The sequence below is a fragment of the Rhopalosiphum padi genome, chromosome 1, assembly GCF_020882245.1.
Source record: "Rhopalosiphum padi isolate XX-2018 chromosome 1, ASM2088224v1, whole genome shotgun sequence".
In the NCBI taxonomy this organism is placed as follows: domain Eukaryota; kingdom Metazoa; phylum Arthropoda; class Insecta; order Hemiptera; family Aphididae; genus Rhopalosiphum; species Rhopalosiphum padi.
Window position 1 is genome coordinate 51745888 of NC_083597.1, and position 15956 is coordinate 51761843.

Genomic DNA, 15956 nt, shown 5'->3' on the forward strand with positions numbered 1-15956 from the left:
CTATTGAAATAATAAAATTATAATTTAAAAAAAAATTCAGGATATACAATTATTATGGTTTTACGTATGAAATTAATTAGATATCAAAAGTTTCGTATGCAAGACAGCTGAAATATAAAAATAAATCCTATAATATCACAAAGAGTTCTATAAAAAAACATATGATCTATCATATTATCATAATATTTACCATCCATGGCAAACGACAATCGTCGTCATTTGTAGGAGACTATTAACCATTCTAATAATTTTATCGAACAGTCGTCAAACAACAGCCTTCAGTACATGACGAGTACTCTCATTTTCAAAAAATATTTCAATAATTCCATTCCGAAGCGTAAAGAAGACGAATGAAACTATAGCTGTTTCTTCGGTGACGGTGCACGTTTGAACTTTAATATGGCACAGCTTGATTTCGTCGAAAAGCGTCGAAGGATACTTACGTAGGTTAATTTTCCTATTATTTTAGGGGAGGAATAAATTTAATTTTTATACTTTAAATAAATATTTATTGACTTGTACAAGCTGCCACCCCGATTACTTAGACCTATATTTTATTTCCAATAATAGCCGGCAACCGGCGGGGTATTGTATACGACCCGTTTTAATTGTTTTAAATTCTTAAACGATGAAATCTTTTTTTTAATATTTTATTATTTTAAAGTTCTAGATAATATTTTTTTTCATAGTAAATAATTTAAGAATATAAAATTTTTATTGTCCGCAAACTGTTTTTAATTTGTGATGAGAGTTCTAAAAGGTTAAAGTTAAAAAATAGCCAAGAATAAAATAAATTCGTCAATTATACCTTGGATCCTGGACGTAGCAATGAATGTATATTGATTTTAAAATAACTTAGTTTTTTTTTCTATTTGTTATGAATTCTTATAGCAAATATGATATATTTAGAACTTTGGGTGGTTAATAGTAAAATAAAATAAAAATTTCAGATCTTGTCATAATATCGGAAATACTGGAATCATTACGCTATATACTTGTATAATTTCGACAAAATTAATTAATTTACTAAGTTTTAATTCAAAGATGCTAATCATAGAATGTTGAAAATTTTACCAACTGTCTACATTATGATTTCCTATACATTGTATAATTATAAAAACATTTTAACAATTTTAAATACTTATATTTTTTTTTTTTTAAACCAATAAAAATTATTGATAGCAAATATGATTTGAAATTTAATACAGTGTTCCTCATCAGTCACTAAATTACTACAATAAAAAATGTATAGTCACAATATTATATTTTTATAAAGTTAAAAATCAAAATTTTGACAAATTTTGTCTAAATCTATACAATTTTCAAATTATTTTTTCATCAGATATTTATATAATATTGTCTTTTTATATAAAAATTTAATATAGTAATTCTCATTAGTTTTTTTTAAATATAACAAATATCAAAGGTTTACTGGAAAGTCACATTATTTTTTACGACTGAAGTACAATATTTTATAACTTATTGAGTAGTAATTTTTCATCCCAAAACAAAACTATTTCTTGTAAAACGATTTTTATATTGTGTTATAGACTATAATACTATACATAGTTTAAAAACAAATAATCTTATACATTGATAACTTATAGTCTTAACTAATTTTTTATTAGAGTATTTCTTATTATTTTTTATTATATTTTCAAACTATATATATATAAACAAGTTTGAACAGCGCCGAACAGCGTCGAAGAATATTTACGTAAGTTCATTTTCCCATAATTATGGAATATTAAATTTATCTTTTATACTTAAAATAAATATTTATTGACGTGTACAAGCTGCTATACTTGGATGACAGACTTAATTAAAAATTTTTTTTTTATTTTTTTTTTTTATCTTTTAATTTCTAGACTTAATTTAAAGTTCTAAACAATATTTTTTTGCATAGTAAATAATTTAAGTATATTAAATTTTTAATCTTTTCTTGCCCGCAAACAGTTTTTAGTTTGTGAATGTGGCCCGAGAGTCCAAAAACGTTGACCACTGGTCCAGTGTATAAAATAGCCAAGAATAAAATTAAGTCATCAAGTATACCTTGGATCCTGGACATAGCAATGAATGTATATTTATTTGACAATTGTGTAGTTTCTTTTCTATCATAAATTATTGTAGCAAATATGATCTATTTAGTACTTTGCAGGGTGGTTAATAGTAAAATAAAATAAAAAATTTCGAATCTTGTCATAATAACGAAAACAAAAAAACAAATGTATTATTAGTTATTACGCTATATACTTGTATAATATCGACAAAATTAATTTATTAATTTAATTTTAATTAAAAAATGCTAATTATAGAATTTTGAAAAATTTACCAATTATCTACATTATGATTTCTCTATAGTTAAATTGTATAATTTTAAAAGCATTTTCACTATTTAAAACAATTATTAAGTCAAAAAAAATTATAAATATGCAAATATGATTTAAAATTTAATATAGGCTTCTTCATCAATCGTTCACTAATTTACTGTTATAAAAAATGTATAGTCACGGTATATTTTATAAATGTTTAAAATTAAAATTTTGATTGTATTCGGCTAAATCTATAAAATGTACAAATTAATTTTTTCGTTAGATATTCATATAAATATTTTCTTTTTATAACTACAATTTAAAAATATTATATTGGAATTCTCATTAGTTTTTTTTAAATTAAAACAAAAATAATATGTTTACTGGAAAGTCACATTATTTTTTATGACTATTTGAAGTTCAGTACTATACCTATAACTTATTAAATGTTTATTATACACCCACCCTAAAAATAAATATTTTTTCTCAAATATTTTTTATATTTTGTTATAGTTCAATAACGAATAATCTTAGATACTTTAATTAAATTCTTATGAGAGTATTTCTTACAAATAGTATTTTTTCAAAATATTTTGAAATTATGTATATTTACGATATTATATATTTTGTTATTATTTAAAACATTATTTGTAGGGACATAAAAGTTTTTTGTACATGTTATACTATACGTACACAATGGCATTGTTGACATACGTAGATTAATCTTAAGATATTATTTATTCAAATTATTTTACGAAAGGGTTGTACCTATTAACTCAAAAGTATATAACAAGAATATAATACGGTATAAATTATATTTATTATTTATACAATATTATAATAATAACTATAATAAATGCAATGTTTTCGGAAAAAATGTAGCTTGTCAAACTTTACACAAAAATAATACTAATACTTAGCAATATCAATCAACATATAATATTATAAGTCATAATATATCAAAATTATACTTATTAATGAAGGTTGACTGACTGTCTTTTTCAAATTACTTTTATTACAGTAATAAACTTAATCACTAATATATACAGCAACACTGTAATAATTACTTCTTTATCTTTAATTTAATGTAATTTTTGATTATTTTGTAAAATGGTACTGAAAATTGAATTCCTCAAAGCATTGACTAGGTACTATTTGTTACATGAAACCATAATAAAGGAAATGTATGAATTTGTTTCTATTATGATAGGTGTCTTCAGATATATATATGTAAGTTTACATGTAAGAATATGCAGTGGCGGTTTTGGTTGTATTTTTTTGGTGAGGCAACTTATGTATCACTCCCCCCTTCATAACAAAAATTAAATTTCATAATTATGGAATTTGAAAATATAAAAATAATTATTATTATAATAAAATATAATAATATAATTAAATTACTTTAATGTTAAATCAAAGCACGACAAGTGACAACACGCGTAAACAAATTTAAACGAATAAGCACGACTGCACGAGCGATGATTCGAACGAGAAAGATAGAAACATTATAAACTAAAAATGAAATCGGTTTCATCAGGCGCTATGACGATAATAACGGTTTATGATTATCCAATATCAATATTATGTTGTTGTTGAACGAGCCGTAGACATGGCTGCGGGCTGACCATAGTACTACATATATTTTTGGTATCAGAGGCGATGAAAAAGTCGCCTCACTATGATCCACGGTTATCTACACCTGTAGATAACCGTGCTATGATCATTTGCGCAATTCAGCTTATTTAACAGTCGCGTGCATTTGCGTAGTCCGTACATTCGCATGTGTGTGTAATTAATGTACACAAGTTACAATTCTGACGTCATCGGAATATTTCCGTCGGCTGAATATGAGCGTTTGTTTACGGAATTATTATTTCGTGCATTTCTTATCGGTTTATTGCTGTTTTTGGTAATAAACACGGAATAATATTATACTATAATAAAATAAATGATTATTTATATTATTAAACTTCGTAAAGAAGAATTTATTTCAAATAAAATCATAAAAATGTTAAAAATTATTTGCGAAATATTTGCTATCAGTGAGCCAAGAAATATACACTTTTAGAGTATTATTTGCTACAAAATTTTAGGTAACTCACTTGCCTCACCACCAAAGCCGCCACTGAGAATATGTAAGATTAAGTTAAAGCACTGCGTGATTAAAACCAAAAAAATGCAGAAATAATAACTCAGAAACATAACTATAATTATTTTTGTTTAGTTCAATATTTTTATAGATTAAATAAAATAATTTATAATCATCTTCATTAGAATAAAATATTAATACTTTGCAATATCTATAAAGATTTAGTCTTGGTCTATAGTTTATATGTTTCAATTCTACGTTAATATGTCAAACACCTAAGATAGAAAAATAGATCGTATAATATCACAAAGAGTTCTTATAAAAAAAAACCATAGACTTATCATATTATAATATTCGTCATCTGTGGCATACGACAATCGACGACATTCGTCGAAGACGATTAACAATTCTATAATAGTCTTAATCATGATATAATAAACTAAAATAAGTTTATTATATCATGGTCTTAATGAACAGTCGTTAAACAACAGTCTTCAGTACATGATAAGTACTCTCCTTTTCATTTCGTGCTGTTTATTTTCATAAAATATCTTTATACTCCCTTTTAGAATCATAATGATTAATGAAGATCGTATGAAGACATTTTGGAGTTTCTTCGGCGGCGGTGCACCACTCCGTAAACACTGTAGATTGGTATAACTTGGTTTCCCGGGAAGAGTCGACGCTTAAGTAAGTTTTTTTTTACTATTCTTTTTTGGGATTAAAATTATTTTTTAAACTTAAAATAAAATATATTAATTTATACGAACAATCCGCACTAGTAGGATGATGTAGTTGATGTAGACGTATATTTTATTCTCCAGGGTTCAATGAAAAAGTAGTACACAATGCCTACTTATTTTACTCATTAGTTATAGTAGACAAAAATTGTGAGAAATAACAACCATGTATTATTCGTATTATTCGCGATTATAATAAATTAGAATAGTAGTAGAATAGTACACCTTAGATCCTGGACGTGGACGTAGCGAAAAATGTATAATGATTTTACAATTATGTAGTTTATTTTTTGTTTGTCATGAATTTTTGTAGCAAATATGAATCAATTTGGTACTTTGGGTAGTAAATAGTAAAATAAAACAAAAAATTTCAGATCTTGCCATAATATTGGAAAAACAAAAAAACTGAAATAATTACGCTATAACCTTATATAATGTCACCCGGAGGACGATTGGCCGTATCATTAGGAAGCTGATGAATAACAAAAAAAAGTGTCGCAGGGCTGTGTTTATTTAATACTATAATTTTTTGAATAGTAGTACAGTATATTATGATATTTACTTAAATTATATTTAATTTTTATGGTTTTTTTTCAGATAATATACTGTACTACGGTTTTAGGTGTTCTTTTTATTTTAATAATACGATGATAAATTACCAATTTTTTCAATTTTTTTTCTTATCACAAAGCTAGTTCGTCTTTGTGTATGTTTAAATTTATATTTTTTATAGTTATTGTGCTGTTTAACTTTCTTATAAAAAAGAGTGAGGAATTAAAAAGGTGGCCACCGAACAGAAAGTTAAACTGCTGCTGCAATATACTATAATCTTTTTAGTTCTTGTTTACATTTTTAACTGATAAATTATGAATATAAAATTTCAAATTAATTTAAATTCAAAAATAAAAGAACACCAACCTAGATTTCTTAAACGATAAAATTTTACTATAAGTTTAAATGACATGTAATAAGCACATTAGTTGAAGTTTTATAGGAACCGAACATTTGGCTGGATCATGGACTACTCACCGACGGAGAATTTGTCATTGAGCTGAAAGAAAATGTGTCAGCACTCGGCTTCGTTTCAATCCGGAGGAAGATTTGCAGCATCAAAAAGCAATTCAACTGACGATAATCTACTGTCGAAAGTATTTGTTTGTATTATATTATATTTTTTAGGATCGTAGTAGGTATAGTATACTTTATATAAATATATAATATTTATTAGTGAAGAAGAATTTGTCATTGAGCTGATGGAAAATGTGTCGTCACTCGGCTTCGTTTCAACCAGGAGGAAGATTAGCAGCATCAACAGACGTTCATCTTAATGTCAACTGTTGAAAGGATTTGTTTGCATTCTAATATAAGTTTAAAATACATTTAATCTGCTTATTATTTGAAGTTTAATAGGAACGGAATATTTAACTGGATCATGGACGACTATCCACCGACGAAGAATTTGTCATAGAGCTGATGGAAAATGTGTCGGCACTCGGCTGTATTTCAACACGGAGGACGTCTAGCAGCAGCAAAAAGAAATTCAACTGACGATAATCTACTGTCGAAAGTATTTGTTTGTATTATATTATATTTTTTAGAATCGACAATCGTAGTAGGTATAGTATACTTTATATAAATATATAATATTTATTAGTAAAGAAGAATTTGTCACAAAGCTGATGGGAAATGTGTCGTCACTCGGCTTCGTTTCAACCAGGAGGAATATTAGCAGCATCAATAGACGTTCATCTTAATGTCAACTGTTGAAAGGATTTGTTTGCATTCTAATATAAGTTTAAAATACATTTAATCTGCATATTATTTGAAGTTTAATAGGAACGGAATATTTAACTGGATCATGGACGACTATCCGCCGACGAAGAATTTGTCATAGAGCTGATGGAAAATGTGTCGGCACTCGGCTGTATTTCAACACGGAGGACGTCTAGCAGCAGCAAAAAGAAATTCAACTGACGATAATCTACTGTCGAAAGTATTTGTTTGTATTATATTATATTTTTTAGAATCGACAATCGTAGTAGGTATAGTATACTTTATATAAATATATAATATTTATTAGTAAAGAAGAATTTGTCACAAAGCTGATGGGAAATGTGTCGTCACTCGGCTTCGTTTCAACCAGGAGGAATATTAGCAGCATCAATAGACGTTCATCTTAATGTCAACTGTTGAAAGGATTTGTTTGCATTCTAATATAAGTTTAAAATACATTTAATCTGCATATTATTTGAAGTTTAATAGGAACGGAATATTTAACTGGATCATGGACGACTATCCGCCGACGAAGAATTTGTCATAGAGCTGATGGAAAATGTGTCGGCACTCGGCTGTATTTCAACACGGAGGACGTCTAGCAGCAGCAAAAAGAAATTCAACTGACGATAATCTACTGTCGAAAGTATTTGTTGGTAATATATTATAATTTTTAGAATCGTAGTAGGTATAGTATACTTTATATAAATATATATTATTTATTAGTGAAGAAGAATTTGTCACAAAGCTGATGGGAAATGTGTCGGCACTCGGCTTCGTTTCAACCCGGAGGAAGATTAGCAGCCTCAATAAGAAGCACATCTTAATATCAACTGTCCAAAGGATTTGTTTGTATTATATTATAATTTTTAGAATCGTAGTAGGTATACAGTATACTATATATAAATATAAAATTTATTAGTGAAGAAGAATTTGTCACAAAGCTGATGGGAAATGTGTCGGCACTCGGCTTCATTTCAACCCGGAGGAAGATTGGCAGCATCAATAGAAACTCATCTTAATGTCAACTGTTGAAAGTATTTGTTTGCATTATAATATAAGTTTAAATTACAGTTAATCTGCATATTAGTTGATGTTTTATAGAAACAGAACATTTAACTGGATCATGGACTATCCACCGACGAAGAATTTGTCATTGAGCTGAAGGAAAATGTGTCGGCACTCGGCTTCGTTTCAGCCCGGAGGAAGATTTGCAGCATCAAAAAGAAATTCAACTGACGATAATCTACTGTCGAAACTATTTGTTTGTATTATATTATAATTTTTAAAATCGTAGTAGGTATACAGTATACTATATATAAATATAATATTTATTAGTGAAGAAGAATTTGTCACAAAGCTGATGGGAAATGTGTCGGCTGTATTTCAATACGGAGGACGTCTGGCAGCAGCAAAAAGAAATTCAACTGATGATCAACTGCCCAAAGGATTTGTTGGTAATATATTAAAATTTTTAGAATCGTAGTAGGTACAGTATACTATATATAATTATATAATATTTATTAGTGAAGAAGAATTTATCATTGTGCTGATGGAAATTGTGTCGGCACTTCAACACGGAGGACGTCTTGCAGCATTAGAATATAAGTTTAATTTAGTTTTCCCCTTACGCATTAGCGCTCATCTCTCATCCACTCATCCAACACATTGACTATCGCCGGCCGGCAACACACACATATTATACACATTACCCGTTTTATATTATATAGAATTATTAATATCTACATATAGTTTAAGTTATTGTATATTTTTTTTTTATTATTTGAATGCATTTATATGATCAGTTGCGTATTTAGAAATTGTATGATAAGGGCAACACATATTTTGCTGCCTCCCTCCCATTAAAAAAAAAATTAAAATGCCTCGCATTGGTCAAACTGTTAATACCATAGAATACCATGTTATATACTTATATAAACATTATAGTATTTTACACCTCTATGGCACACATTTGTTGTGAAAAATATTAATGATTGACGTCACTGCGCCAGTACTCATAAAGTACGAAATAAAAATTTGCTGCCCCTCTAAATCTTTAAAAATACGCCCCTGCATATAATGTGTTCTCGCTTACGATGTGGATTAGGCCTACTGGGGACACCACAATAAAAAAACGCGCCTCGTGTAATACCTCATAAAGTTATTAAACAATACGGACAATGTTATTGCACGTCGTTTATTAATAAAGGTGGTGTGGAAAATTACCTAACACTGTTATTCTTATAGTTACCTTGCATACATTTTTTTTTATCAAATACCAATTAAATAATTATTTATATCAAGAAACGAGAAATATTAACGTTTTATTAAGTATTTCAATAAAATAATATTTAATATTTAAAAAATATTCTTTGACTTGTTAAAAAAAGACTCCAAGTATAGTTATTATATTAGTTAAGCGGGTCAAGTTTAATATTGCCAGAAATATTGTGTGTATCTATTACTTTACTTAAAACATTGAATTTACACATATTTTTATTTACTAATTATTGTGTATTTTACTAAGTCGCTGAATTACCCGTCGTTGCCCGGAAAAACTCCTTTTAAGTGTAAAACGCTGTGGAAGCGTTGTCGAAAAGAAGAATGTTTTTTTAAGTTTAATAATTATATAGTATTTAAATTTGTAGCCACATGTGTAAATAAAAGCTTAAATATTTTAGATGTTACGCGCGTCCGAACTGCTGGTAATACGGAGTGCAAATGAAATGAACGTGTATATAAGTGTATAGGCACCGTGGCAAGGCAATGGAGAGATAACTAATAATTAGAATTTGTATGTGTACTGATTTATGTTATCGATTGTTATTATTATATGAATATAAATATACAAATTACACGTACAAATTTATTTTCACAGATTTCAACCCTTTAAAATCAAAATTTTGAAAATCGGGCGACGTTGTGATACTCAGACAGGTATTTGGAACAACTCTGTGAAAAAAAAATTGGAGAAAAGTTAAATAGCGTCGTCACAAAATGGGTACATAAAAATGGCCTGTTCTTTTATATATATAAGGATAAGGATAATGATTTTATTTTTATTTCATGTAAATTTGAAACTTCATATTTTACTAATTTACTGACGTATTGGTTACGTAGGTATTTGTGTCTTATAATAAAATACAAATGTTTGCATGTGAATATGTGATTGTACACATTTGGATTTTATCCATAGGCTACAATTTCTCTAAAATCATTATGTTCTTAATCTTTTACGCTAACCAGTTTTCAACAAAAATGATTTTTTATTTTCTTAAAATTCAAAAACGAATAGCCGTAAAATTTAAAATGTTTACTAAGTATTTATATTATCATTTTTTTCTATAAATGGTATAATTTTTAAATAATTGTAATTCATTTTGAGCTCTTTATAGACAATTATATTTGCGTGCTTTATTAGTGTTTTTTAGTAACAAAAATTAATAAATGGTTCAAAATCCTTAAAAATTGAATTAATACTCTTCACTACGCAACAGTTTACAATGACAACTAATAACCGTATTGTATTTTGTAAATTTAATTCACCGTATATTTTGCGTGAATTATTCAATAAATGTTAAGACTATTTTATCTATCTGTGATTATTATGTTTAGATGATACATAGGAAAAACTACCATTATAAATACATATAGTATTCTTAACTAAAAATATTTAATTTATACAATATTTATTTTATTCAGTATTCTTGTATAGTTTGTTTAGTTATGACTTATGTTAATTGCTATTGTATTCAAATTTTAAACATAACTAAATTAGCATCAGCCATAGTTGAGCATTATAGCTTTGATTTAATTGTTAATAGGTATAACTGAATAAATGTTGTCTGTTTATATTTGTTTGATTATTGTTATAATATGTTAATCAATAATGTGTTATTAATTTATTATTTTAAATTGTATCATAGATAAATTTTCACTTATCTATCATTTATGTGTATAAACTCATGGTGTAGGGGGCAGATTCACTCTCGGTTTGCTTTTGAAAGCTTTTGGGCTCAACGCTCAAGCATTGTATTTAAGAAACATATTTATATCAATAGCGCTAGTGACAATATTGTCATCGATATTTGCGAACTGTGCGTCAGATGTTAGTGTTTACTATCCTATATAGTATATTCGATATTCCAAATAATTCTTAAATAGTCAAATAGATGATTTTTTTGAAAATTCAAAGTTGTATCCAAATTAACATTTGAGCGAGTAGTTTTTAAGTTATTTAACATTATGTAGTGTATTAAGAATATAAGACCACCGTCCATCCATGATAATTCAGTAGAACGTCGGTTATCCGCACCACAAAATTGTTGTATAAATTTATTTTTAGTTTAATCTAATTTAGTTATCGTTAGCTATGTTCGTTTTGTCGTGTTTATATTATATGAAATACGAGATTATTTTATTATCTACTATGGGCCTCTCTAATGTATCATATTATAGGTACGTTTTACACACAGTAAATTAGTTTTTAACTTTATTTTTAATGCTTATTTGATTATCCGCACACACTCGATCCCAATTAATGCGAATAATCGATGTTCTACTGTATATAGTTTTAGAAAATAGCCTAAACAATGTATAACTTCTGTGTACTTGAATTTAAAAATATGGCCTTTAGGTAAAGTTATCTCTAAAATTTGAAAGTCCAACATAAATTTAACATTAAAAAAGGAATAAGTGGCCATACAATGCTTGTAAATATAAGTTTAGTCACCCTGTTGGGTTAATGGTTAGGGTTTAATGTACTTACCTATTATAATAAATAGGTATTTGAGCAAATACCAATTGAGTATTTTTTTTAAAAATATATAATTAAGTTATACATTAACATAATCGATAATTTATATATCGTGTATATTAGAATATAATGAAACGTTACTACTTATTTAAAACATCGAATCTAATATCATAATTAATGGAATTAGAGATTTTACTAACGCCATGTAACTTACTTATACTTCATACTATTTCATAATATATTTTTTTTAATTTAAATTGTTATTTAAGTATTTTTTTTAGACAAGCTTTTTAAATTACCGCTGATTTCTGGGTACCTAAATGACATGGGAGATTATAGTTAATATAGAATCTAAATTGTCTTTGAAGTTCTAAATGTCCAAAGGGATCCAGTTGACGTACGTGGATCTACTTGTCGCGGGATATAGGTGGTACGTAACCAAATATTTAGCCATGTTTATTTGAACAGTCCAATCAGTCCATAGACCAGTAAGAAAACTTAGAAAACTGAGAAAACATATTATTAAATTAAATTAAATAATAAATTATAGGTATTCCACATTCAAACATTTCTTCAAAACAAGAACCATCAGAAATTATTCACAAAATTATTGTTTTGTTTTTGTCAAACCACGGTCAAGCCATCTGAACACTTGGTAATCTGTGCGAATTGACGTGATGGGAATATGGACAATTATTATTTGTTATAGGTAGGTACACCCAAACCGGCCATACCATAGAATATAATATATATTGTTCTGAGATAGAATAGAATCTATTCTGCATCTGCGGCCATACGGTTGCAGTAAAAATATCCAATGGATTAGTTAACAATGTTAACATTACTACGTTTTTGCCACCTTTCTGCAGTCAAACTAAAAAATAATACAATTTTAATGACTCACTTGACGTCTCACACTTAAACAAATGATCTATTGTACTTTGTAAATAATAAGTCGTGATTAGAATATTCTAATCTTCGTGTTTGTAAGTTGTAGGTATCTATCGTAAAATAAAAACCAATATTGATTAATTGATTGAAATTCAAATATTCAGTTCACATGAACCGTGTTTTATAGACACACTAGGATATGTCAGTCGGGAGTCAAGATTTGTTAAATTTATTTTCGAATACATATTTTGCCCTTAGTTTTGTGTTATAATTTATAAACATAGAGTTATAACGTTTTTACGTTGATAATATATTTTTTATAATATGTGTTGGATCTTTTTGATTGTTTTTTTTTTTTGATCTATAATTAGGTACCTACCTACATTATATTGTTGTTTTACAAATAATTTAAATGAATGAGTTCATATTGTCAGAACTAAGTCTCAAAATTCCAAGTTAGAACACTTACAACAGTTAAAATTTAAGTGAGATGAAAATATGAAATAGATGAATGCGTAACTTTTTATTTTATTTTAACAATTATTCTTATTAAATTTTATATCACATCGCGCAGTTGGTAACGCTCTGTTGTCGACTGTCACTGACAGACAGAAGTCGTGTCTACACGCGTCATAAACGTGTGTATAACTGGTTGAGTGATAACGAGTTAAACTCTGTTATCAAGTATCAACTAACAAATTGAAATTTGAAATAGAAAGTAAATACTAAACTAATTTAATTATCCAGTTCTTTAATTCCGAACGACATTTTGGTGAATATATGTTATATAGGGACACTCGTATTTTATTAGAAAATTAATCGAAGGATTTCCAGTAATGGCGGTATGCAAATATATAAATACTTTTATTTAAATAATTAACTAGATTTATGCTTTGTAAATTGTATTTGTCTTTAACAGCCCCAAAAAGGTAAAACTGGCACTAAAGGCCAAAAACAAATATTAGAAGAGAATGAGGCCACATTGAAGTTTTATAGAAATATGATTGGAGCAGTTAGCGCTATATACATCATAGTTCAATTGGCTTTTGGAAATGTTTTTTCTCTTACAAACATTGTAAGTAAAATATTATATTTTTATAGTCAATAATTTAATAAAATGAGAGCAAAGGTCATCAGTTTTTCACAAAAGTCAAGAATTTTTTATAAACATTTAAAATATAATATTTAAATTGAATTGTTAGAATAATTTCTATGATAAAAAAAACAGTATATTATATTAAGCACTGTAATGAAAAGGGATTCTTTTAATTTTTGTTAATTATAATTATTAATCATTGTATTTATTTATATGAAATTATGTTTAAATATAAGTAATAAAAACCAATAGAATTTATGAATTAATCTATTTTAAAAAACACCTAGCTATATAGTACAGGACAAATTGAAAGTGTTAAATAGTTTGAAAAACAATTGTACTAGTTTATAATTGTTGTGAGTTTTGTTCTCTAATCTAATTGAGTTCCTGCAACTAGAATTAGTCGTAGATTGTTTTGTATTATTATTTGTTTTGAATTAATGCATTTTATAATAATTGTGTTAAAGTATTTCATTAGCATAGGATCATTTTGATTATTTCATATCAATTATTCTTCAATACTTTTTTTTTCTCATAATTTTTATTTTTGCAGTTTTTATATACTCTTGTTATAGCATCACACGGTGGTAGCTATAAATTTATGGCATATATGTCAGTAGCTAAATTTACTGAAAATGGGCAGTTACTAGATGCTGGTACAGATCTCAACATGGAAGGGGGTTTAGCTGAGTAATTATATAGTATTATTATTATTGTTATAAAATTATTCGATATACCTAATATATATTATTTTTATTATTTAATGTATAATATATTTTTATTTTAGGTATACAAAGGATTTGATTATATTAACATCAGGTTGCCAATTATTATCACTTATTTCTAATTACTTTTGGTTTCTGTGGCTCCTAGTAAGTTAAAACAATTAATTTTGTATCATTGTATAGATATTATTTCATAAATTACATTTTAAAGGCACCTGGTCAAGCATTCTGGATACTATGGAAAAACTTTTTAGGACCCTATTTTATGCAAAAAGCACCAGAAGATAATTCACCAGAAATAAACGAGAAAAAACAAAAGAAATTGGAAAGAAGAAAAAAAACGACAGCAAAATGTACGGTTTTAATGATTTTGATTGATAAATCGAGCTTAATTATTATTTTTTTAATTTAAATTATATTTTTGTTATAACTTTGAAAATTTTTTTTTTGTATGCATTTATATATATATATATATATACATACACTATACTTAATATTATATTTTACATTTGTATTTATGAATTGTAATTCAGTTTGTGTAATTTTAAATACTATATTCATATTTGTAATTATTAACTCTGTAGTCAATTATTACGCTTTTAAAGAATATACTAAAATATATTGTGTATTGATAATATATTCAAAATTCATAATGAAATGTTTAAAATACAAACTGTTGAGTCATAGGATGTTATGCTATGATCTATTGCAGTGGTTTTCAACTACCTACATAAGATTTGTGGCTAATTTTACTTATTATTTAGTATTTACTTTTTGCAACTCGCATAACCAAAATTAGGTAGCAACTTATCAGAAAGACTTACTGTATTATATTGTGGTTATTTTCTTTGTTTAGAATTTATAACTCTAAAAGTAGGTAATGCTCATTATTATTATCAGCCCTAGATATTAATTATTAACACTATTAGACTTTTTTAAACTTTTTTAATACATACAAAATAGAGTTGTACAAGTTACGCACATTGTTTCAGAGAAAATAGTTGTATTGTTATATTTCTTGGTAGTTACTAGTTGTGATAGATTAACATTCAATCTAAAATACAATCAAAAAGAAAAAAAAATTAATAATGTTTTGATTAATATAATTGATAATTTGATCTATTAATAGATTCAAAATTCAAGCATTGAACAATTGGTTTCAATACACAATTTACAATTACAATTAACTCAACAATTTTTAATTATATACAAGACTGTCAATTTAATGCATTTGCATGTTTTTTTTTGCTACACCGTATAATAAAATCATAGTTTCTTATAACAATGGCATTACTAAAATAATAAAACACATAGTATCATTAAAAATTGATTTATGACTTTCACTCTAACTTAAAAATTAAAAATGTTGTTAATATGACAGTTTTTATTAACAATCAAAATAAGGTCATATGAATATATGCGATATGAATTATAATTTATAGCCAATAGTTAATAAGTAATAAAATAATAACAAATATTACTTATAAGTTTTATTGGCCAACTGAAATACTTTGGGACAGGCATAATGTGCATCTATTGAATAATCAGATTCTTAGAAAAAGATGACCAATTTA

At 26.7% G+C, this 15956-nt stretch overlaps 1 protein-coding gene and 1 long non-coding RNA gene across 2 annotated transcripts in view; both read left to right on the forward strand.

Moving 5' to 3' along the window:
• Positions 1 to 8876, forward strand: part of LOC132918404 (uncharacterized) — a 58658-nt gene extending 49782 nt beyond the window's left edge. Inside the window, exons 8-15 of the long non-coding RNA XR_009660484.1 lie at positions 6370 to 6708; positions 6796 to 7134; positions 7222 to 7570; positions 7641 to 7766; positions 7837 to 7951; positions 8019 to 8178; positions 8253 to 8371; positions 8442 to 8876. This is a non-coding gene — a long non-coding RNA (uncharacterized LOC132918404). The remainder of the gene's footprint in view (positions 1 to 6369; positions 6709 to 6795; positions 7135 to 7221; positions 7571 to 7640; positions 7767 to 7836; positions 7952 to 8018; positions 8179 to 8252; positions 8372 to 8441) is intronic.
• A 4322-nt stretch (positions 8877 to 13198) lies between these two features.
• Positions 13199 to 15017, forward strand: LOC132918102 (transmembrane protein 208). The gene is given in 6 exon segments (XM_060979194.1): positions 13199 to 13403; positions 13481 to 13636; positions 14211 to 14347; positions 14445 to 14529; positions 14594 to 14716; positions 14718 to 15017. Coding segments are annotated over 6 exon segments (537 nt in total). The 5' UTR covers positions 13199 to 13397; the 3' UTR covers positions 14748 to 15017.
• The last annotated feature ends 939 nt before the right edge of the window (positions 15018 to 15956 follow it).